At 36.8% G+C, this 25,352-nt stretch overlaps 1 protein-coding gene across 4 annotated transcripts in view; it reads right to left on the bottom strand.

Annotated features, from left to right (window-relative positions):
- Window positions 1-25,352, bottom strand: part of PDE10A (phosphodiesterase 10A) — a 131,798-nt gene that overhangs the window by 27,006 nt on the left and 79,440 nt on the right. For 2 of the 4 annotated variants that reach the window (XM_087938509.1, XM_087938523.1), the window contains exons 6-13: window positions 24,896-25,036; window positions 22,740-22,895; window positions 20,388-20,438; window positions 19,878-19,957; window positions 17,312-17,363; window positions 14,589-14,731; window positions 7,972-8,064; window positions 3,953-4,139 (exon numbers count right to left, since the gene is read on the bottom strand). In XM_087938509.1, coding sequence (XP_087794635.1) covers window positions 3,953-4,139; window positions 7,972-8,064; window positions 14,589-14,731; window positions 17,312-17,363; window positions 19,878-19,957; window positions 20,388-20,438; window positions 22,740-22,895; window positions 24,896-25,036 — 903 coding nt within the window. The remainder of the gene's footprint in view (window positions 1-3,952; window positions 4,140-7,971; window positions 8,065-14,588; window positions 14,732-17,311; window positions 17,364-19,877; window positions 19,958-20,387; window positions 20,439-22,739; window positions 22,896-24,895; window positions 25,037-25,352) is intronic. The other 2 variants (XM_087938513.1, XM_026705260.2) reach the window with 1 other exon arrangement.

Genomic DNA, 25,352 nt, shown 5'->3' with positions numbered 1-25,352 from the left:
AGGGATGACTAAACAATCTCAGGAGTATCTACCAGAAGTATATAATTCCAGCATGGTCAACCAAGGCGTGAAGATCATACCAGCTGCCCAGCCAAAGCAAATAGGCACCAATGGGGATCTGCAATACATATAGGAAGATGCTGGAAGTAGATGATCACTTAATGAGAATTGCCAAGGGACCATTTCATATTGCATAGGAAAAGGCATTGTAAACCACTCCATTATTCTCCCAGTAAAATCACATGAATAGAAAATATAAAGAGACTGAAGATGTAGTGTTAGTATATGGGCCTCTGTGGTCAGATAATACTCAACATATTACTGAGAAAGAGCTGAGGATATTTCGTGATTATGACATAGCTAGATTAAAGCATTTGGGAGCCTCATACTTAATGTTACCATGAAGAAAAAGAAAAACTGAAATTGCAAAACAAAATTACAATGGATTCATGGAATGCAAGAAGCATGAACAACAAAAACTCAGCACAGTGAAAAATGAAATGAATCAACAACTCCTTGACATATTAAGTATCATCAGATTGAAGTGGACATAAATTGGAGCCATTCAGTCAGAAGATCATCCTGTACATCATTCAATACACAATATCACAAGAAGGAATGGCACTGCTTTTATAGTCAGGATGGATGTAGCATAAAAAGGGTATAGCACAGGAAGGAACATTATTGTTACATTAGGAACAATACTTGGCTATAATGCAATCAATGACCAAATAATATTAATTGGCCTTTATGGGCAACCACTTAATATAATTATTAGCAAAGTTTATGCTCCAACCACTGATGCAAAAACAAGAAAAAGTTGACCATTTTTATAGTTAAAGTCAATCTGAAACCAATATAATATGAAAACAAGATGTGTTGTTTGTGACTGAAGACTGCAGCATCAAAGTTGGAAATAATGCAAGAAAATTATGGCCTAGAAAACTGAAATGAAGTAGGATATGATTTACCAATTTCTGTTAATCCAATGATTTCTTAATTTTTAGTTGTTATAATGCAGTCTTCCAGCAACCAAAACATTACCAGATGGAGTACACAGAAATCAAATTGACCATATTATTTGTACAAGGAGATGGAAGAGCTCAGTTATTGCAAAGAAATGGCTAAGGGATGATTGTGGAACAGATTATGTGTAAACTGCAAGCCAAACTAAATCAGTGAAACAAAGCTAAACAGATTTTGCAATATGATCTTGATCATCAACCAGCCATTTTCATGAAGAACATCAGGAATTAGTGTGAAGTCTTGGATCTCATTGATAGTCCTGGATCTCATTGATATTTCATTATGGAATGAAATTGAAATGTTGCTAAGAAGCACTGTGAAAGGAAAACCAAGAAATAAAAGAATGCAAACTGAATGTCAGACCAAATGGTGGAAATTGCCAAGAAGAAATAATAACCAAAGAAGGCAACCATCTGAAAAATGAACTTTACAAAGAGATTCCAACCTTAACTAATATACAAAATGATGTAAATGTGCAGATAGTAACTGAAGAAGATCAGACAAAGGTGAAAGGTGCATCCTGACATTAAGTTAAAATCCAAGAAAATACTGGAGATATTCACAAATTGTAAGAATCCATAATATACTAGAAGATAAGATTAGATCAGCATTCTTTTATTATCAGTCTGAAGGTTGCAGGAATCAATAGAATATCTGCAGAAACATGGCAAATCTTAAAACTTCTAACCAAAATATATAGCAAATCCGGCCAGCCGTTGGAAAGATATGAGTTTACTTAGGAGGGTTAACAGAGTGTGCAAAGTATCACAAAATATTATTAATTTTCCAACTAGAGTCTTGTGAAAGGGGGATGCCCAAGCTGATTTTAGAAAAGACCAAGGAGCAGTAACATTGTTGCTGATGAACAATGAACAACTGAGAAAGCCAAAGAATATCAGAAAGTCAATATGTACTTCATTGATCATTAAAGACCTTTGATGGATTGTGCTTTGAAAAATGAGATATCCAGAACATCTCATTGTCCTCATGTGAAATCAAGTCACAAATCAGAAAGACAAAGAGAACACAATAAAATAAAACAAACTGCTTGTTTTCAGGTTGGCCGAGAGAAGGCTATTGGTAACTAAAGTAATAGAGAAAGTGAAAAAATTAGGCTAAGTTTAAACATAAAGAAAATAGTGGGGTGTATGGTAACCATCCTTAGAATTGACAGTGAAGAAGATAGTGTACTGATGGATAGCTCCTGCCTTTTAGGACCAACTATTAACAGTAAATGAAACAATGGTCAAAAAAGAAATATGCTGTAGCCTATGCTGGAGGCTAAAATATATGAAAAGTGGTTGCAGGAATTGGATGTGTCTAGTTTAATGAAAAGAAGGGCTTTGGGTAATAGCAATGTTGCAATATCTAAGGGGCTGCCACAAAGAAGAGGGGGTCAACCTATTCTCCAGAGCATCCAAAGGCAGGGCAAGAAGCAATGGATGGAAACTAATCAAGGAGAGAACCAATCTAGAACTAAGGAGAATTTCCTGATAGTTAGAACAATTAATCAGTGAAATGACTTGCTTCCAGAAGTTGTTGGTCTTCAACACTAGTAGTTTTGAAGAAAAGATTTAACAGATAATCAGAGTTGGAATTCTGCTTGAGCAGAAGGTTGGACTAGAAGACCTCCAAAGTCCCTCCCAACTCTGTAATTTTATTATTCTGTACAGATAGGCCTTGACTAACAACTTTGTTTAATGACCGTTTGAAATTATAATGTACTGAAAAAAGTGACCATTTTTCACACTTACAACCATTGCAACATCCCCAAGGTCATATGATAAAAATTCAGATGCTTGGCAACTGACTCACATTAATGACCATTGCAGTGTCATGTGATCACCTTTTGCAACCTTCTGAGAAGCAAAGTCAATACAGAAGCTAGATTCTCTTAACAATTGTGTCACTAACTTAACTGCAGTGATTCACTCATCAACTGTGGCAAGAAAGATCATAAAATGGGGCAAAACTCACTTAACAACTGTTTCACTTATCAACAGGAATTTTGCGCTCAATTGTGGCTTGGAAAAGTTATTAAGATGCTGGAATGCCTTCACCTACAAAGATCAGAATTGGGCTTTTCCCTATGACACCCTATGGAAGTGAAAATTGGACTTGGGGAATGTAGAATATAAAAAGGACAGCTGTTTTTGAACTTTGTTTTTGGAGAAGACTCCTGAGAAAACTATGGATAGCCAAAAATAGACAAACAAATGAGTAATTGAAAAAATCAACCCAGAGTTCCCACTTGAGGCACAAATAATCAGAATCAAATTACAGTGGAATCTCGGGTCATGACTGTAATCCATGCCAGGACTTCAGTCACAACCCGATTTGGTCATGACTAGAAGCAAGACTGACTGTGCCTGCATGCATCAAAAAAAAAATTGGTGTGGAAAGGGAAATTGCTGCAGCAGGGAAAATCACTGCAGCTGTATTGGATCGCCCCTGAGGATGCGTTCGCAACCAAATTTGAACATTTTGTGGATTTTTTGGTCGGCACCCGATTTGGTCATGGTCAGAAGCATTCGTGACCCAAGGTTGCACTATATCATACTCTGTGTACTTTTATGTGAACACCTAATCATTGTTACACCTAACTCCCCATAGAAGTCTATAACAGTTAAGAGATATTCAAGACTTGAATAACTAGGTTTGAGATTAATAATCCAGGAGAAAATTGATTGATAACTAAGAGTCAACACTATCTCATTGGCACATCATCATCATCATCATTATCCTCCTCAAAGAAACAAAAATGTTTAAATATTTTAAATCAAGAACTTAATACAAACAATCCCACAATATCAGAATCAGTTTAGTATTGTCATCACTCTATGTGCTAATTATTAGTTGTCAATATATTGTATTAAAAATAATGTTATTTTGGTTCACCTTGATATTTTTCTAGAACAAAACTTACATTAGCACAGTGTAATGCCAAAGCACAAAAGACTGCAAACATTTTAAAGTTGTTCTCGTCGGTTTTAGAAAAGGCACTTCCAGTTAGTTTATTCACCATCTGCACGACACCTATGACACTTCCTCTACTCACAATAGGCATGCATAAAATGTTCCTTGTTGTATAGCCTGTGTAGAGATCTACCTCCCTAGAAAATAGAAAGTGAGAGCAGAATAAGAAAAGGAAAACCAGTCATTCATTTCATAATAAGGCATCCATTTTATTAACAATAGTACTGAACATTTTTTAGTGAGTAATGCAGTGCCCCTTGGGAAGTCACATAGATGGGTATGTGCAGTCAACCTTCCTTCATGAAAGAAAGGCTGTCCTTAGATGCCAGCATAAATCTTTATCGCCAGTTGCTAATCCAGTGGCTCTAATGCCCCACTCCTTACTTTTCATCATAATACCTCTTTCCAAAAGTCAGTAAAGGAGGCTGGCCCTGGTAGCAATATTTTCCCAGTTGTAGGAAAGTAAAGAGAATTGAAAGAAAACATGAGAAGGAAAGCAAAAAAAATTGTCCCCACCATTTTAGAACACATGAATGTTAGGATTCCTCTACTCCTATTCATACTAATTCATATACATAAATTTGTTAAAATACACACAACAAACTTGCAAAGCCAACAGTATTTCTGTATTTCAACAGGGATTAAATCAGAAACAATATCTAAAGTCATTCTAGGATCAGCTTTGATTTGATCCAGAAACGTTCTAATGTATACTTCACCACAGAAATTTTCCAATTAATAAATAACTCCATTGGTGCATGGGACACACATATTAATTTGTCCCTGGCACTTAGGGATGCAGTTGACTTGAGGAAGTGTTGGTGAAAAATAATAATATAACTCATTAAGCCAAAGCAGTGGTGTAAATAAGTGGCTTATCCTAATGAGAAACTACATTCTGTGCAGAAAACCACATTCTGTTCAGTTTTATGAATCTATTAGACATGGAGCATACATACGACAAATTGGCAAGCCTAAGTAGAAGTTAAATGTAATATACCTCAAAGATTTCAAAGCCTATGATTTAACCACCTCATTAGCTGTATATTATGAATATGTTTTTCATTTACAAATGTATGAGCTTTTCAAAAATCAATTAATTAGCATTCATTCTCCTGGTAACAATATTTTAAAAGGACAGTATAATTCCCATATTAGTTTACAAAGAAAACAATTTTCAGCAGACATACATCAGTTTTAATACAAAACTATACATATATTTTATTTTTAATTGGTAGCTGGAGATTATTTACATTAAAGGAAACAGCTGTTTCTTTTAAACAATCTCTGTCTCAAAATGATATCTATGGACACTTCCTGTTCTTAGGTAGATATGCTCTCTAACTTTGATCAAGGTTCCAATTTTACATCCAATGTTGGAAAAAAGAAATTCTTACCTGAAAATGATGCTCTTGTGGGAGGGCATTTAGTTCAGAAAAAGTCCAGCCTCTGATGCTGAATAGGCAAGGCTAGGAAGCATTTCCTAAGGAGGTAGGACTTCTTTAGATCTCCAAGGTAAATGCCAAGGTAGGAGATTATAATAGGCAAATCAACAAAAAAAATTTAAAAAATAAGTTGCTTGCTAAAATAGAAGAACTGGCCACCTCGATCAATAGTATCAATGGTTAGAGAGGATCAGGATTGTCTCACAGGTTGGGCAAAATGATTTTCTGCCTATGAGAAGAACTGAAATTCAGTACATAAGAATTTCTTTTTCTCCCCTTACAGGAATGAGGACATTCACGAATGGATGTCAAAAACAAAAAACAGGATAATACATCACATATTTAATTACCTTCAGGATATCTGGAGGAATAAGCCATGATTTCCTCTAGAAGTTGATAAAATATTCTGTATTATAATTCCCAAAGAACTATGACTACAGACAACTTGTTTATCAGGATTCCAGATGAAAATGAGAGCAGATTAGTTTAAAAGTTTGGGTTAGAATTTCAGTCCCTTCTATATAGAATCCCTCTTTTTCAGAGATGTTCTATGTAAAAGAACACAAGACTGTTGTTGATGAACTGATGGAAGGCAAGTGGCAGATCATTGAAAAGGAAATTTCTGTCAAGCTATGAGTCACATTATTGACATTCATCAGCATCTGAGATCTGCATTATTGACATTCTTCAATATCTGAAGGTTTCTGCAAACTGTGTTCTTCACATACTGATGGAAGAGTTAAATTTGCCACCAATTGTCAACAGAATTAAGGTGAGAAATTTCTTCACAGCATTGTGGCAAGCTAACAAAACATAGTCTTATTATTATGGCTCAGAAATGAAGGATCAGTCTATGAAATAGCATCACAAAGTTTCACTTTCAAAAATTCCAAACTCAGATTTGATACGTTTTTGGGACATAGATGGTGTTATTCACATATATATTTTTGAACCTGGCATTGCTATCAGTGCTACACTGCAATGCTCAAAACTTTGACACAATGATGAAGCACAGGCCAGAAGCATAAGAAGGGCATTTTGCTGCATAATGATTAAGACTTGATGTCTGGTTCTTAAGTCTCTAGAAATAACAGAATGTTGATTCTGAAAGAAAATAATACAATAACCAAATAAAGAAGAATTCTGTGGGGGGAAAAAACTATGCCTTTTTTCTTTCTATCATTCCTTTAAGGCCTGAAGTGGGATAAAAAGAATGTTCTTCTACCTTCTATATCACTATCAAATGCTGCCCCAGGTGTCTACAATCTCAATTTTTGGTATGAACGAACTCTTCATTAAATGTTAAAGAAGTATTCTATTCAAGAAGTACTGAATAGACTTTGAACACGAAAGCACACATGATTTTTACTTGTGTGGGCCTCCAAACTGAAGGACAAGAGAAGACAAGGTGAAAATCTTTGTAGGAGCTTAAAGACTCTTGGCCAGTTGAATTCAAATCCAGCATTTCCCAATATTAGGGGAGAGATGAAATAGCCAAATCAATAATGCTCCACAGCATGAAAAATGGTATGGAAATTATGGTGGTTAAATATGAATGTTAAAATGTTTCTCTCCACTTATTTTTTTTTTAACTTCTGGTTTGCACGCATGCTCTTTCTTTTAACGTATTTCCCTCAGCTTCTTTGAAGAGCTCCAATCTTTCTTCCCTTGATTAAGGGAAGGAAAACTGAGGGTGTCTAGGAAGAAAGTTGCTTCCAATAGTAGCCCTTGTTAGCCTTTTCCATCTAATCCTATAGACAGGACATTTCCAGAACTGAATGCACTCACACCTATGAGGGGAGAAAGCTATAAACATTGCTATCAGACAAAAAAAATACCTATCTTCAAGCTTGAAGAACAGAATTGTTAGTCCTGGTTTGAGCCATGTTTCTTCTGGAAACTGGATACACTGCAAATAGCAGAAACATTCTTACCATAAATTTCTGTTCTGTATAGAAGACATTCCTTAACCTTGGGATGGCACTACGAATACATTGGATGGATTAAAAAAAAATTAATCTAAGATAAACGGCTGATTTGCTCTCCTAACCTGGAACAGAACAAAACTATATTTCTGTGCTACAGAATCCCCAAAGTTCTTTCCAAAAGGCAACTGGACTACTACTTTTTTTTTTTTTTTGCTTGAAAACATTTCACTTCTCATCCAAGAAACTTCTTCACTTCTGAGAATGAGCACTGAAGAAGTTTCTTGGATGAGAAGCAGAACATTTTCAAAGAAAAACTAAGAAGGTCCACTTCCCTTTGAAAAGCCCCGTTGGGAAAATCATGACATAGATGATGGAAAATCTCCATAGACATTTATGCCACTAAAAATACCATATGTAAATATGAGCACATCACAGCATGTTTGAGATACCATCCCAAAACTAAGAAATGCCTCTGAAAGAGAAGAGAATATGTCTTACTTAAAAGAACTAAAATCATTTAAGAAATTAACTGCATAAAAATGCATAAAATATTGTACACGTAGCAAATGTGTGCTGAAAGCCTAATGAATTCCTACCTGTTAAAACGTGGATCTGCATAGGCATCGGGTATGTTGAGGACCTCACCAGTTCTTGCTACCTGACCAGCTATTCCTTTTTCAATAGAAAATCTGCATATATGTAAAGAGATATGTCCTATTAAAGCAATATGCTGATATGAAACATTAACACTTGTAACTGATGCACGCCATTCATCACTAGATAGAATCTCACAAACTGGGACAAAAGCAGTGGTGGGATTCAAATTTTTTTTTACTACCGGTTCTGTGGGTGTGACTTGGTGGCATGGCAGGGGAAAGATACTATACAAATGTGATGGCGAACCTATGGCACGCGTGCCACAAGTGGCACGCAGAGCCATTTATGCCGGCGCATGAACTGCAGGCAAACTTACCTCACTTTGTATGTGTGTGCCTCACAGCTGATTTTTGGCAGGTTTGAAGCCTTTTTCAGCCTCCCAGAGGCTTCAGGAAGGCTTCTGCACGCTTCTGCAGACTTTTCAGGCTGAAAACCAGGCCCATTTTGTCACTTCCTGTTTTTCTGGAGATACCAGAAGTGATGAAACGGACCTAGTTTTTGGCCCGAAAAACCCGCAGAAGACTTCTTCAAGCCTCTGGGAGGCAAAAAAAGGCTTCAAACTGGCCAAAAATCAGCTGTAAGGTGCAGTGCAGGTAATGGGGCGACGGGATGGGTGGGTGGGGATTGCACGGGCATTTGTAGGGGGCATGGGGGGGCGCACATTGCCTTCTGGGTGCTGGCATGCAAGCACAAGCATGCTAGTACACACACAATTTTTGGCACAGGAGCCCAAAAAGGTTAGCCACCACTGCTGTAAAATCTCCAGTCAGAGGTGGTATTTGCCGGTTCTCTGAACTACTCAAAATTTCCTCTACTGGTTCTCCAGAACTGGTCAGAACCTGCTGAATACCACCTCTGGACAAAAGGCAAAGTTAGAGCTGTTTCCTAAGAGGTGAGGTATTAATAAAGTCTAAGCAATAGTATCATTAACATCTCACTGTAGCAGAATCTGCTCCCAAAATACTTTTATAGTAATGAAGATATTTTAAGAATGATGTTTTCCCTGAGTCAGGTGCCCTCATGAGTCACCTCATTCCCGAAAGATTTCCTGGAAAATATTCAACACAATGTAGTGTCCACTGATGTTGTGCTAAATTTGTGACATCTTGTGAAATGACCAAATACTCACATGGGAACCCAATAGGTTTTCTCCTCCCTGAACAGATTCCACAGATTTTATTTAGACTGAAAGTCTGTTGAAACAGTAGGTAGGGATATCACTTTTGCCTAGACTCTGATGTGGAAAGCCTTAAATAAGCTCCTAGGTTTCCTAAGAGGATTGACACGGTCAATGCACATTTTCCACGTAGAATTTAAGGGGGGTGGGGGAATCTCAAAAATGTAACACTAATTTGATCCCCTGGGAAAATACAAAGGATTTGCTCTTCTCTGGTTTTAGTCCCTCTGAACAGAGTCTTAGACAAGAGGAATTTTGAAAAGTAATACTAGGTTTTTCAAGAGAGACTTTGGAATCACTAAAAAGATAGGCTATATTTGGTGGAAGATGATTCTATGTTATGAAATTAAGGAGGCAGTTATGGAAAATGCATTGCTTATTCAGAGTATGGAGAAAAATGTTTTCTATGTCATCAGTAATATCATAGTACACAATGTTGAGAAATTGCCTTTGCAATCACACAGGACCAATTTCTATTACCAAACAACCAGGGGTGGGATTCTACCAGTTCGCACCTATTTGCTAGAACCGGTTGTTAAAATTCTAAGCAGTTTGAAAAACCGGTTGTTAGAAGAAATTACTGGCCTAAGGAAGGCAGGAAGGAAACATTCTGGTGTTGCTTACAGAAACTGCCTCTCCGTTAACCCTGATTATATTCTTGGCAGGACTAGACTTCCTGTCTCAGGAACATCTGTGGAGTTTTTTTCCCCTCCTTTGCTGGTACTTTGCTTGTGTGGAGTGACCATTCAAAGTTACAATGGCACTGAAAAAAGTGACTTATGACCATTTTTCATACTTACAACTGTTGCAGCATCCCCTGAGAGGCCAGGTGAGGAGTGCCTTGATGTGAGTGATATTGAGTTGGCCACCCCCAGCCAATAACATGACCACCAAGCCACATTCACTTAGTCACATGACCATCAAGCCACACCCACCAAGTAAGCCATACCCACAGAACTGGTTGTTAAAAAATTTGAATCCCACCCCTGCAAACAACTATTTCTCCATCTAAATTCCTAAAGGCTCCGGAAATGCAGATAGATATTCTTTAAATTGACAGAACATAGAATCATTGGGCTGGAAGGCACCTTAGAGGTCTTCTAGTCCATCCCCCTGCTCAAGACAAGAAACCTTATACCATCCCAGTCAAATCATTGTCCATTTTTGAAAAACTCCAGTGATGGACCATCCAAAACTCCAGGGGGCAAGCTATTTCAGTGATTAATTGTTCTCCTTGTCAGAAAATTTCTTCTTACTTCCAGGTTGGATCTCTCTTTAACAAGCTTCCCCCCATTGCTTCTTGTCCTACCCTCTGTTGCTTTGCAGAATAAGTTGCTCCCTGCTTCTCTGTGACTGTCTCTCAAGCACACATAGTCCTTCACTTACAATAGTTTGCTTAGCGACCATTCTAAGTTAAAGCGGCACTGAAAAAAAGTAACTTATGATGATGTTTCACACTTATGACCATTGCAGCATCCCCTCAATCACATGATTCACATTTATGACAGTTGCAGTGTCCTGGGGTCACGTGATCCCTTCTTGCAACCTCTTGACAAGCAAAGTCAATGGGGAAACCAGGTTCACTTAACAGCCATGTTACTAATTTAACAACTGCAGTGATTCACTTAACAAATGGGTCAAAACTCACTTAACAAATTTCTCACTTAGCAACATAAATTTTGGGCTCAGTTTTGTTATACGTTGAGGACTACCTGTACTGGAAGACACTCTCATGCCCCCCACTTCCACAATCCTTCTTTTCAATAGGCTAAACACACCTAGCTTCCTCAACTGTTCATCGTATGATTTAGCTCTCAGACCATTTCTCATTTTTGTTGCTCTTCTCTGCACACTTTCTAAGGTCTCAGTATCTTTTTTGTATTTACTGACCAGAACTGTATGCAGTATTCCAAATGTGGCCTCACTGGTGCATTATAAAGCAGCATTATAACTTCTTATGATCTTCATGTTATTGCTCTGTTGATGCAGCCCAGGACTATATTGGCTTTTTTGGCAGCTGCAGCACCTTGCAAGGTCATACTTAAGTGATTATCTACTACAACACCTAGATCTCTCTCACAGCTACTACTGTTGAGCCAGGAACCATGTATTTTAAACCTATGCATTTGGTTTTTCCTGCCCAGATACAGGGTCTTACTTTTCTCACCATGAACTGCCCCTTGTTATACAGGTAGTCCTCAACTTACATCAGTTCATTTAGTAAGCGTTCAAAATTATTGGAGAAAAGTGACTTATGACTGTTTTTCACACTTATGATCATTGCAGCGTCCCCATGGTCATGTGATCAAAATTCAGATGCTTGGAAACTATTTATATTTATATTTATATTTATTTAATTTATATTGCTGCCTATTCGCCCAAGGTGACTTGAGGTGGCTTACACAATGTAAAACCATATTTAAAACAAAACAATAAAAATAAAAAAAACAATAAAAACTAACAGAAAGAACCAAAGAAATTAATAAAGTACAATAAAACAAAATCTGGAAAAAAAAAAAAAAAATCACCCTCCAACTCTCACCAACCTCACCCTGACAACAGCATTTGATGGGCTCCATCCCACTCTGGGTTACCCAGGCCCGCTGGCAAAACCAGGTCTTCAGTGCCTTTCAAAAGAGTGCTAGAGTGGGGGGCCATTCTAATCTCTGGGGGAATATTCCAGAGAGAGGGAGCCACCACAGAGAAGGCCCTTCTACTGGGTCCCACCAGGTGAATCTCCCTCAGGTATGGGACCCACAACATTCCCTGCCTCCCCGCTCTAATGGGTCAGGTAGATGTGACCGGCAAGAGACGTTTCCTCAGATAACCTGGTCCCAAGCCAAGAAGAGCTTTAAAGGTGACAATCAGCACCTTGAATTGCACCCAGAAGCAAATCGGCAACCAATGCAGCTCCTGCAGGAGAGGTGGCACAGGTGCACACCAGGGTCTGAACAAAACCAAGCGGGCCGCTGCATTTTGCACCAGGTGCTCTTCCATTTATGAAGATTGCAGTGTTCCAGAATCATGTGATCACCTTTGGCAATCTTCTGATAAGTAAGGTCATGTGATCACCTCCTTAACAACCATGTTACTAACAACAACTTCAGTGATTCACTTAACAACTGTGACAGGAAAGGGCATAAAATGGGGCAAAACTCACTTAAATGTCTCCATTAGCAACAAAAATTTTGGGCTCAATTGTGGTTGTAAGTTGAAGACTACCTGTATAGGGCCCAATGCTCAAGTCTGTCAGGATCCTTCTGAATCCTATCTTCTAAACTGCTAGCAATTTCCCCCAGCTTGGTGTCATCTGCAAATCTGATGGATTTCCCTTCTATCCCCTCATCTAAATCATTTATGAAGATGTTGAAGAGCACTGGGCCCAAGTCAAAATCCTACTCCATGTAAATGTAGTTCCATCGAGGACTGCAAGCAGGGTGTAGTTGCTTAACCAATTGTGAATCCATTTGATGGTGGTACTGTCTATCCCACATTTTTTTATCTGATCAAGAAGTCTGCTATGGTCTACTTTGATAAAAGCCTTACTGAAGTCCAAGTATTCTATGTCCATAGCATTTTGCTGGTCTTTATCAAAGAAATCAATAAGATTTATCTGATACGATCTGTTTTTACAAACCCACGCTGGCTTCTAGTAATCATGAATACTAATAGTAATAATAATTAGTAATAATAATAATTAGTAATCATGAATAGTAATCATGAATAATGAATACTTCAGCTTCAACTAAAATAACACTACAGCAAGCAATAGATACAAACTCAAGGTTAATCGCACCAAACTTGATTGCAGGAAATATGACTTCAGCAACAGAGTGCTCAATGTCTGGAATACTCTACCTGACTCTGTGATTTTTTTTCCCAAACCCTAAAAACTTTAACCTTAGACTGTCTACTATTGACCTCACCCCTTTCCTAAGAGGTCTGTAGGGGGCATGCATAAGCGCACCAACGTGCCTACCGTCCCTGTCCTATTTCTTTTATATATTTTTTATTTTTCTTATATGTATCCATGTATTCATAACTATGTTTTTACTTATACCTATTATCTTGTAAGCAATTGACAAATAAAAATAAATAAAATAAAAATAAATAAATCACCTTATTCATTTCTAGGTGCTTACAAATTCTCCACTTGATTATCTTTCCCAGGATTTTCCTAAGTATTCATGTCAAGCTGATTATTAATTAATAATTTCCTGGATTGATTTTTTTCCCTATTTGTAGACTGATACCATGTCAGCTCTTTTTTAGTCCTCTGGTAGTTTCCTTGTGCTACAGGATCTCTGAAAGATTACATTCACTGGCTCCAATCAGATATGCCAGCTCTTTCAGAACCCTGAGATGCAAACCATTTGATCCAGGTGATTTGTGATCAATCAGCATGGATAGGTATGATAAGAGTTTTGCAGAGGAATCAGATTGATAGGAAAATGTAAAACATGAATGAACCCTTTCACTTAAAACATAAACACCATTTTCTGGAAAATACAGGCTGGAGCTATCATGAGAAAGATGTAGACATAGTTTAGAACAGATAATTTCAATCGCATTATTTCAGTTCCAGGAGCCATCCACTTATAGACACTTCAGAGGAGAAAAGAACACCCATACAGAGTTCTAAATATAGAATATCAAATTCTGTGTATGGCACTGATACAACGCTGACAGTTGGGAGCATGTCTATCCAACCTGAGAAAAAGCTTTCAGGACTGTATACTTCTTTGCCCATACCGTCCAACCTGACTTAGAGGAATGGAAAAATTAAAGTGATTGCTTGCTTGTTGCTTTTATTTCTGCTATGGCTTGTTGCTCTTTGAAGTCTCCTTCAATGATGGAACTCTTAAAGAGTTCTACAGCAATATTGCCTTTCTATAAAGGTAAGGCAGGAAGTCAAGTATAAATTAAGAGTAGGTCCTTCCCTGAAGACCTCCCTTTTAATACCATAAACTTGGATAGTTTTTTTATTTCTTAGAAGAAAATTAAGATAATAGCATGACAATAACTTCCAAAGTTAACTATTTGAATATTCTTATTAATTTGGGTAAAATTTATAACCTTATTGGGTACTGGAATAATGTAAATAATCTATCTGAATGATCTATCATTCAGTTTGCTCATTCACTATCCTTGTTGAGTGGGTTGCCATACAAACTGAATAAACAAACAAATTAATCTGAAGGCATCATCATAATTTCAGGCACACAATTATGATAACACCAATTGTTATTTCAAAACATAACAAAACTAACTTCAATTTGAATGAAATAATAGAATGACGAAAACTGTCACAGTATCTGTAAATACAGACAGAAGCTGAATTAAAATATGAAACTTGTAAAAACAGACTACTCTTCTTACCTTATTTCTTTGGTCTTTCTGAAGACAGGTTTCCCTTCATGTACTTCTCCAATATCAAACAAGTCTGAATACAACTCATTGTTCTTCTGATCTACCTGGAAGAGTGCACAGCGATCTGCATTCACCAGGTTTTTTGCATATATCTACAAAGAGCAAAGCTGGATTAACCAAAGTGGGCATGGAACAAGGCCAGAATTGTCTTATACTTATATACCAAGAATAATTAATCTCAAAACATATACAATTTCTGTCTTTTTTATGGAGCTAGGTAGATGGTTATATACTGTAGACATGTTCTACTTACCTGCAATTTCATGTTGAGAGACCCACTAACTTTGATTAAATTATTTTCTCCAAGATCAGGCTTCACCAGTCTGTAATCGTGGAAGATGAGGTTCTTAAAACCTCTCAATCTTTACAAATATAGTATATAAAAACTTCAGATGTTGTTAATTTTAATCTAATTAAAATGTTTAATGATTCAAATGACAGATGCAAAGTTTTTTTTTTCTGGTGATAATGTTTAACTCACCATATTATAGTAAATAATATAACAAGTTGAAACAAAAGGATATTTAAACATGTGTATTTTTAGTTTATTAATAGAAAACATGGGGATAATCTTTTTTGCCAAAAGCATGGTGCAGATAAAATAAATATTTAGCCCAAATTATGTTTCTTTCCCAATAACATGCATTCATATAATGAAAAAGCAATCTGAAAGAAAGCAATTGATCACTGTTTTTATATAATTTACTTAAACAAATAGTCAAGCTACTTCTAACATATAATGTTAGAACATATAATGTTACTAGTAAGTAAGAGAATAAATAAAAGGTTCAGTTCAACATGTAACTTTGAGTCTCTACTATTTAAGCATTTAAAGATCTCTAGGGATACATTCCTGTTGCTACACTTTTAATTATTGAATTTAATACTAATTTTACACTACATATTAAAGTTTTGTATTTTGTTTGTTTTTAAAGTTGTCTCCTGCTGAGAGTTTATTTAAATAAATAGCAGGATATACATGTTATACACATTTAATAATCAAAAGCTCCCCTTCATGTTTTGTTAATTCTCCTTTCCTCCTATGCCATCTCTTCTAAAGAGAACTCCAACTCAATCAATCAATCAACCCATCAGAATAGAGCTGGAAGGGACCTGGGAGGTCTTATAGTCCAGTTCACTAGCATTTATCTGCTGATGGGACAAGGGTTTACTAAGGAAAGGAAAGGAAAGGAAAGGAAAGGAAGAATTTACCCTTTTTTTCTGAGACAGAAAGAATTTTTGAACATTTAGGTCTGCTCAAATAGCCTTTCTTCCAAGCTACTGTTGGCAAGTGCTTGTTGTTATAGAGAAAGATACTCCAAAGTGTTTCAGATTCATTTCGAACCATATGAAATAATTTTAGAGACAAATGTTATTTTGTTTTGAATCTCACCATGCTATCTCTACTGTTATTTATAGCAGTGGTTGCAACTGGCGGGCTGGGGACCACTGATGGTCCATGAGAAAATTTTGGTGGGCCCCACCCTAGAGCACTCCCCCCAAAGCAATTAATCCAGGCTGTGCAGGTTAACAAGCCCACATGGCCCACAGGAACCCTCCCTGCCCACTCACTCCTTACCCAGCAAACTTGCCTGCTAAATTGCTAGTTTTCCTTTTTCCGACCATCAGCTGTTCTGCTGTGTCAAGAGATTTAGATTAGCTAGAAAGCAGGAAATTGTTGGATATTTTTGCTTTCCAGCTAATCTTTAGATGGGCGAACCTTCCTTAGGACAGTGCAGACTGAGCTAGCCGATGGCAGAAACACAGATCTCTAAGTAAATCTGTGATTCTGTGAGCAACTCAATCTGCCTACCTGCTTTGCCTGATTTTGGGTAAAAGTTGTAAAAATCAATATTTATATAAATATTTATAATATTTACATACAAGCCATGCCAGCCAGTCACATGTCCACCAAGCCGCACCCACAAATTAGGCCATGCCCACAGAACCAGTTAGTGATCCCCAGGATTTAAAATTATGAGTTTGGTGGTCCACAAGGTTGGCGACCCCGATTTATAGCGCTGTCATCATTTTTTCCAGGTAGCATTACATCAAAAGTTAGATATCAGGTCCATAATCACATTGTTAAAAATTACCCAGCTGTTCTTCCCCCTTTGAATTAATGAAAACATTTTTAAGTTTTTATTATAAATATCCAAAACAGCTTGCAAAGGACATACATGAAACTAACATAGTGAAATTTTAAGAATTTGATTGTGTTACTATTGGGAATCAACCTTTCAAATATTCACTGGTTTCACAAAAATTCTAGGACACAATACTGATCACCAAACCCCAGTTTGCATAGAATTGCATTTTCACAATGCCTGAAAGATTTTGAGGTCTGGATGGGGGATAACAGGCTTCAACTGAACTTTGGTAAGATGCAGTGGCTATGGATGCAGGGAACCTCAGGATCCAGTTGTTTATCATTTTTAGTTTTGGAGGGAGATGCGCTAGTCCTGGGGGCTCTCCTAAATTCATGACTCTTGCTCAAAGAGCAGGTGACAATCATGGCTAGAATCATCTACTCTCCATACTACTGCATTCTGCAAAACTTGTGCATATGTTTTATATTGTTTGTTAAAATTTAAAATTCTGAACCCTATATACTACATTTCAAAGATTCTGTGGCCTGAATAATACTGAAATTTAAGTAAAAGTTGCCTTACCATTATATTTTCAAGTAGAGAATCTATTGCAACTATGTTATCAAAGTAGGTTCTGCAGAAGGAAAAAAAAACAAATTTCTTATTGTAATGAAATTCTTTTCAGACTTTATCATGATCTATATTGTTTTAAATTTATCAATTTAACAGATTTTTTTTTAACCTATGTCCGAAAACTTACATTTTAAGTTTTCTTACTGATCTAGTTTTCTAGGTACTGGACTCCAAAAGTTATCTCTAACAATGAAAGGTGTTATGAATCATATAAAAGACCTATAAGATTGGTACACCAAAGGCAACTATTAATCTCTGTAAGGTTCCACTGGGAATTTGGTATTTCTCCCAATGAACAGATTAAAGTTCCCTCACCAGCACTTGTCCAACTTTGAATGTCATTTTATCAGCAGATGCCTAGAATATTCCTTACAGAGGCTATCCAGGTGATCCAGTGGCTTGTTGTAATGGCTTGTGGGAATGACCTTGGGAGACCGGGAAAGAGATGCTGCCTAGGGAACTATCAGATAAGAGGGAGCACAGTCCGCAGCTGCATGGTTGACAGAACAAGAGGCTCAGGAGCAACTATTCCTAAATTATCAATTTAATTCCTATTTTCTATTCCTATTTATTTCCTATTCAAGAAAATTGGTCAGGTTTTAAATCAGTATTTGACATCATTGTCTGATGATGTAGTGTCTGACATCATTGTCTGGATGTAGAAAAAAAATCCTAAATAAAACTAATGTGGATACAGTCAACCCAGATACAGATTAAGGAACAAAATTCAACGCATAAACTTTCTCCAATTCTTGAATCTGGAATACCTGGTTTGAAATGAGAGACACAAAGCATTGTTTCCTGGACCAAGCGGTTTCTTTATATCTCCCTATAAGCAGGGACAGGGGTGTAGACTTTTTATTTTGAAAAATAAATATATTCTATAAAAGTGATGTTCAGTAAGATTTCTCTCTGTGTGTGTGAGTGTGTGCGCACGCGCGTGCGCACATACACATATATGCATGCATGGGCCACTTCCTCTAATCCCCATTCTATATTTTTACAATTAATATTACAATATTTCCTCTATATTATACTATTACAGTAACTATTACTATAATCCTTACTATGCCCTATAGCGTTGATTATGGAATTGACTATATATTCAAGTTTTCTTCTTACAAAACCCGTTCAGTCTTTCTTCTTCCCTCTGCAATTCTATCTATCTTTATCTCCCTCTGTTAATGGCCCATGTGTAGAACATTTGCACCTTTTTAGGTTGTGTTTCAGCTTGCTGGGACTTTATACTTAGTTCTTATCTGGGCTGTCCATTCTTTCTGAAGGAAAGGCACCTTCTTTCTATTAGTTGCTGCATCCTGCAATGTATTGGTGGCTGCAGAGCTCCAAAGAGAAATGTGATATCATGTAGCACCATAACCCGCTACTCCCCTCCTGTCCTGTCCTCTTTCCTACCGCACCTGTGTCAAGGTTGCAGCTTTATTGTAGACCAGGGGTGTCAAACTCGCATCGTCATAACGTCATCATGTGATGTATCATGACATTTTTTCCCTTCACTAAACCAGGTGTGGGCATGGCCAGTGTGTGATACATCTGGCCCACAGACTGCGAGTTTGATGGCCTTGTTGTAGACTGCATTATAGAATATTGTTTTAGTGGAAAGCAGGATATAAATATAACAAATGCAACATTGGTGTAATAATACTGCATATTATAAAATAATGATCATATGGACCTGTTCCATTTATGATTTATGAGTATATAGGTGGTCCTCATTTAGTGACCATAATTACAATTGGCAACTTGATCATTAATCAAAGCTATGTGAAACTATGGCTGTGTTTATGATCTTATTTTAGCTTCCCTTTGCTTTACAGACCTGCAAAGATTGGAAATGCGAGGATTGGTTATAAAGTTACCTTTCCAACATCATCATAACTGTGAACAGTCACTAAATGATGACTACTTGTAATAACCTTCATTATTCAAATCATATGAAACTGCACAGTGAATACTCTTAAGCCAATTTCCAGAACAATGAAAAAAACACAGTAAATATATCTATATTAATTATTTAAAAATAATCATAATATGGCGGTAGAGCTGGGGTGTCAAATTCAAGGCCCATGGGCCAGACCCAGCTCACAGGGTGCTTAGATCTGGCCCGCGGGGCCTCCCTGGAAACAGCAAAGGACCGGCTCGCGGTGCCTCTGCCAGTGAAAATGGAGCTCTGTTTTTGCTGGCAAAGGCTTGCTGGAGACTGTCTCAGCTGAAAATGGAGATCGCGAGAGCCTTGTGTGGCTCTCCCAAACTCCATTTTCACTGGCAGAGGGATAGAGAGGCCACCACAGCTGAAAACAGAGCTCAGGAGCATGTTTTCACTGGCAGAGCACAAGGGCTGCCACAGGTGCTCCTGATATGAGTGATGCCAAGCTGGCCATGCCCACCCTGGCCACGCCCAACCCAGCCACCCGAGGTCAAACATCACCCTGATGCAGCCCTCAATGAAATCAAGTTTGATAACCCTGCTGTAGAGACTCACTTTCATGTCACTTACTTTGATACATCAAGCAGGAAGTCATTCAGCTCAGTCTGTTTGGCCAAACCCTTGGATACCTGATGCAAATATTGGGAAGACTATTGCTTATTTAAGCAGAAGAACAGAATCAGAATGAGTCTACAAACATAGTTATTACCTGTCCAGGATTTGCTAAGAAAAAAATAAAGCAGGGAAATACATATATAAAATTCAAACCTCACGCATGTTGTACTTCAATTTGAGGTTAATTGTGGACACATGTATGCTAATAACTCAAATCATACATTTGAAAAATGGCACTGACCTGAAAACTACTACCTGCCTTCTCTTTTCAGAAAAGTGCTCAAAATGCAAACCTGATCTAGACTGATCTCAAATTAGAAGAAATTATTAAATGGTAAGAAAGGCCTTTAACTTAATGTCCTTTTTTTCAATATCCAAATATTACAGAACAAAGTAATAATACTTTATATCCTTAGAATTAAGTTATTCTTCCTAGGAAAATTAACATTTAATCCAGAGACTTACCTCTACTTGATGCATTGCTACTGAGACCCATGCAAGGTTTGCTGCTGCAATCTGAAAAAAACAAACTTTTGTTTACTTGGAAGATTACAAAATTTGTGTTTTGAAAATTCTAGCAAAGTTTACCCATATTTGGGTTATGTAAGCAATAACGAAGGGTATACATCTAGTAAAAAGGTTTGTCCGTTTAAATGACATCTAGGTACAATAATTATGTTATTAATTTTTCCATTCAATATTACAATATTTATTTATTTGACAAATAGACTACTCGAATTATCTAGCAGAAAATTAAAATAAGAACATGAATTAAAACAATAATGTTAAAATATCATTATATAAAAGACTATAGAAGCGTGCAAAACCTTTGGGAGTCATCTTGTCTAAAACATCCTCTACAACAGGGGTGGGCAACTCTGACCCCTTTATGATCTATGGCTGGCTCAGGAATTCTGGGAGTTGAAGTCCACAGGTCATAAAGGGACCAGAGTTGCCCACTCCTGCCTTACAACCTTTCTGAAAATGTTCTGATGCTCTTTAACATCGCCCACCTATAACAAAAGTATTCCAGATTCAAAACAGGCAATTCCTATAGTAGGATTAAAAATGTAAATGAAACTATTTCATTTAATATAGTTGATCATTTAATGCAAGATAATAGCTGCTCCCACCTCCTTGTCTTCATCTCTTTGTGGAAAGATAGCAGTACTTAATCATATCAGTGTCCATGGAGAGCCCATGGACACTGATATGATTACACTGCCTCTAAAATGCCAAGTTACCCAAAGCCAAAAGTAAAAAAATGAAATGGAAACAAAAATAAAAAAAACCTTGGTTTAACCCTATCCTATTTTATTTGAAATGCAACTCAGATGCTACCACACTAGCCCCTACAGGGATAGACCTACAGTATTATCTATACCAATAACTAGTTACAAGTCTAATCCAAGAGACACATCAGCAAATAAGTGCATTGCAATAGGTCTTATGCAAACTTCCATTCTTAATGTGAGAAGTAGGAGAGAAGGGAGGGAGATATTGGATAAAAAGTGCTCTCTCTAAGGAATCCCATCTTATTCTGTGCCTTGCTACGATACAGGTTATATTATACATCTAGGTATCTGGCAAAGACACTACAAATAAAATGGCAATGAGGATATAAAGAGGATATTTAAAGCCAGAATCAGCTTTCGTGATGGAATGTAGTCCAAATTCCCAGGAGGGAGAGAATACATTTTAGAGAAGCAAGAAACAACCCAGTTCAGATAGTTGGTGTGAGAGAAAAGGGGTGAATACAGCTCCCCCCTAATTTTCCCAGAGTATATGCATTACTTGCTTTGGTTTGGCAAGATTCTGTCCATAGGTGTACAACAATTTTAAAAAAAATCTGCTTGGAAGAGTCACATGGAGACTGTGAGTTCCAGTCTTGCCTTAGACACAAAGCTGGCTGGCAGACTTTGGGCCAGTCATTCTCTCTTAGCTCAACCCAACTTGTTCTGGGGAAAATAGGAAGAGGGAGGGGTATTAGGTATGTTTGTTGCTCTAAGTTGTTTACAAGAAAATAATGAAAGTGGGATAAAAATCAAATAAATAAATAGAAGAGGGACAAAAGTGCAGTGGACTGATATTAATGTTGTGCTCCTTCTTCAGACTGAATCCAGAAATATACAAATCTAGCGTTATAATTTCCTTATGGAATATTGCGTTTTTCTACTCCATGGAGTTGCCAGCATCATTCTGTACAGAATACATAGTCGCAAAATCTTCGCATTGAGCATGAGGTTTGCTCTGGATTTTTCATGTATTAAACATAGACTTGTCATTGAAATGACAATCATCCACTTTTAAAGAGAAAGCAAGGTTCATCATTGATAAAATCTGCCCAGAGAAAGAAATATCACCAAACTGAACAATGGCAACACTCACTGCCATGTGTAGGATTCTGCCACATCTTAGGACATTATTTGTGGCAAGGGGACAACTGGATCTCAATTGGTGGTGGTTCAAGTCAGCACGTGGCATTATCTGACCCTTTGCTTCTATTTAATAATCTTGGCGTGGCCATCAAGAAAACTTTCTTCTGATTGCAGCATTGACACAATTGCTAAAGCTAAGTAGGATGATTTTGCAAAAAAGCGCTAAGGATCAATAGCAACTGTATGGCCAATTGAAGGATGTTCAACCTATTGTCTTAGGCTCATCATGCCACTGTACAAAACTTTACTCCTGAATTAATGTATCTTGGTAGTCTCATTTAGCAATTGAATATCCTCAATATAATTTCCAGCCACAGAACTACATGTTAGCTGCATGGAATTATCTATGAACATGCTCACTCCTACATTTAAGATTTACCTCTTGATGACTGAGATGGAAAGTTTCATTACCCCATTTTCGATAAAGCTCCAGGATACCAATTAAATCTCCAAGCACGGTCACAATTGGCAAACAAAGTACAGACTTGATACGAGTTCCTGATTCAAGCCCAGTTCCTTTGGGGAATCGTTCATCCTAGAAAGGCAAGTGCTGTTTTATATTCATGATATAATATTTGGTTCATTTATAATGAAACAGTTTTATTAAAAAGCTATGGTAGCTAAATATTTAAGCAAAAATTCACTGATTCTCTCCCAGAGATTCTGTCCAATGCTGAAAAGCAGAAAAGTAGAACTTAGAATAACTTTATTTATAGGATAGCTAAATATTTAAGCAAAAATTCACTGATTCTCTCTCCCAGAAATTCTGTCCAATGCTGAAAAGTAGAACTTAGAATAACTTTATCGTCACTTTAAATGTACACTAATCGGCATACATTAAATGAAATTTTGTTACATATAGCTCTCAAAGGGTCCCCACCTCCAATATACACTACATAAACACACCAAAAAATAAAAAAATATGCATGTAATTTAAACAATTATAATTATTATAATTTCATGTAAAAACACTTCATGCTAAATTGTGGCAAAAGAATTGTAATCATCATCATCATCATCATATAGGTTTAATGGCCAGTGCAGAAAGTACATTATGTTGATAAGATGCATAGAGAAGTATATGGACCTTTTCTGATCTATTATTTTTTATCAAATTAAAGTATCTGCATTGGTCAGTGACTTCTTTTCAGCACTTGTCTTACGCATAAAAAAGAATGGGGAAAATTCTACATTATTTTATTTATTTATTTGTATTTATTTATTTATCACACTTATTTTCCACATTTTCTAAACAACCCTAACTCTTTGCAATGGCCTTGATCAGTTATAGTGAATTTCTCCTCCTTCATCTTTTGACAGTAGCCCTTAGTTTTTACATCTATATAATTTTATTTACTGAATGATACTCTTGTATATACAGCATTCCTATTTATCAAATAATGCATGCACTTTTGTTCCATGCTGACAAAACAGCATTTGCTACCAAACTTTCAGTCAAGTTATGGTTTCCCCAAAAATGGAAGCTGCAGCATAATTGCATTGGTTATAATGTAACCAAAAAAAAGTTTCTGGAATTTAGGCACTGTATCGATATTACTAAAGTTGTTTTTGTTTTTCTGTTTCTCTATTTTGGAGGGAAAAGATTCTTGACACGCAAAAGTTTTAAATTCCTGACACCTCTATACAGGTTAGAAAAAACATTTCTGTATGAATCCCTGGATGACCATATACAGCCATTGCATTGTTCTACTACTGAATTGCACCTAAGTAAAATTAAAGGCAGAAAGATTCAGAATGACAAAAAAGCAGATTAAACTGGGGAATTTGGATACAGGTAGCCATTGTTCAATGACTGCATTATTTAGTGACCATCTGCAGTTACGATGACAATGAAAATGTAACTTTATGACCAATTCTCACCTGTACAACCTTCACAGCTCTGTAAAGGAAAGGAAAGCCTATACAGGTCATACAGTTGCTGTTTCACTTAGCAACCAATTCACTTAACAACTGAATTACCAGACCTAATTGCAGTTGTTAAATAAGGACTGCTTGAATAGGCAAACTGAAGTAGGGAAATTGATTCTGGCCATATTTAGAATTTTGAGAACATATTGTGGGGATTCTCACAAAATAGTTGTGCTGGGATCACCCAAATTATGTGGAAGAACCCAAGAAGCGTCTTCTGCAGAACTGGAGAAGCTTCTTGTTTGAGAAGCAAAACATCTTCAAGGAAAAACAAAGTCTAGTTGCCTTTCGAAAAAAGCAATATTGGGACAACCATGACCAAGATGACTGAGATTCTCCATAGACATTGTGCATGGATCAGTTTTTAGACATCAATTTTATCCCAAAATTAATAATTCTAGCTTGAAGACCTTGATTTTCTTAAGACATATTTAGAACCTTCACAGTAGACGTGCTTTTCATCCCATTCCCAACATTCCCCTTCAATATATTTGAAAAGTTCCTTTCTACCAATATCAAAAGTCACTCCATCTGACTTGTTTTACCCGACTAAACTACTCTTTAATGGTCTGGCCAATATTATTTTTAAGGAAGATAACAATTTACCCCCAAAATATCTTCTATTAATAGTGTTTTCTTGGATTTGGCTACGTGAGCAGATATTGTGGTGCCGTATTTAACTGGTCCTACAGGAACAAGTACTGGTTGACCATCCTTCACTTTTGGTGGTGTGAACATGCAAAGACTCTGAATAACAAAAGGAAAAAAAAGAAAGTCCAATTAAATTGTTTCCACAATAAATCATTAAACACATATAAAAGCAAAATCTAACAGCATACTTTCAATGTTTGTGCCACTAGAAATACGACAAAAATTGTTTTGTTTCAAGTAGATCTCATGCAGCCTGATGAACAGTAAAGATTGGCTATGTGAGTCAATCCATTCTTACATAGATTCCAATTCATAATTAATATTCTATATGTGACCGTCAGAAAGCTCACAGCTTGTACCTACCTCAAGTCTATATAATCAAACTCATTAGAACATCATGTGAACTTAAATA

Source organism: Pseudonaja textilis, chromosome 1 (genome assembly GCF_049901715.1).
Source record: "Pseudonaja textilis isolate UNSWEBS1 chromosome 1, rPseTex1.2, whole genome shotgun sequence".
Lineage (NCBI taxonomy): Eukaryota > Metazoa > Chordata > Lepidosauria > Squamata > Elapidae > Pseudonaja > Pseudonaja textilis.
This window is presented reverse-complemented; position numbering and strand designations above follow the sequence as displayed.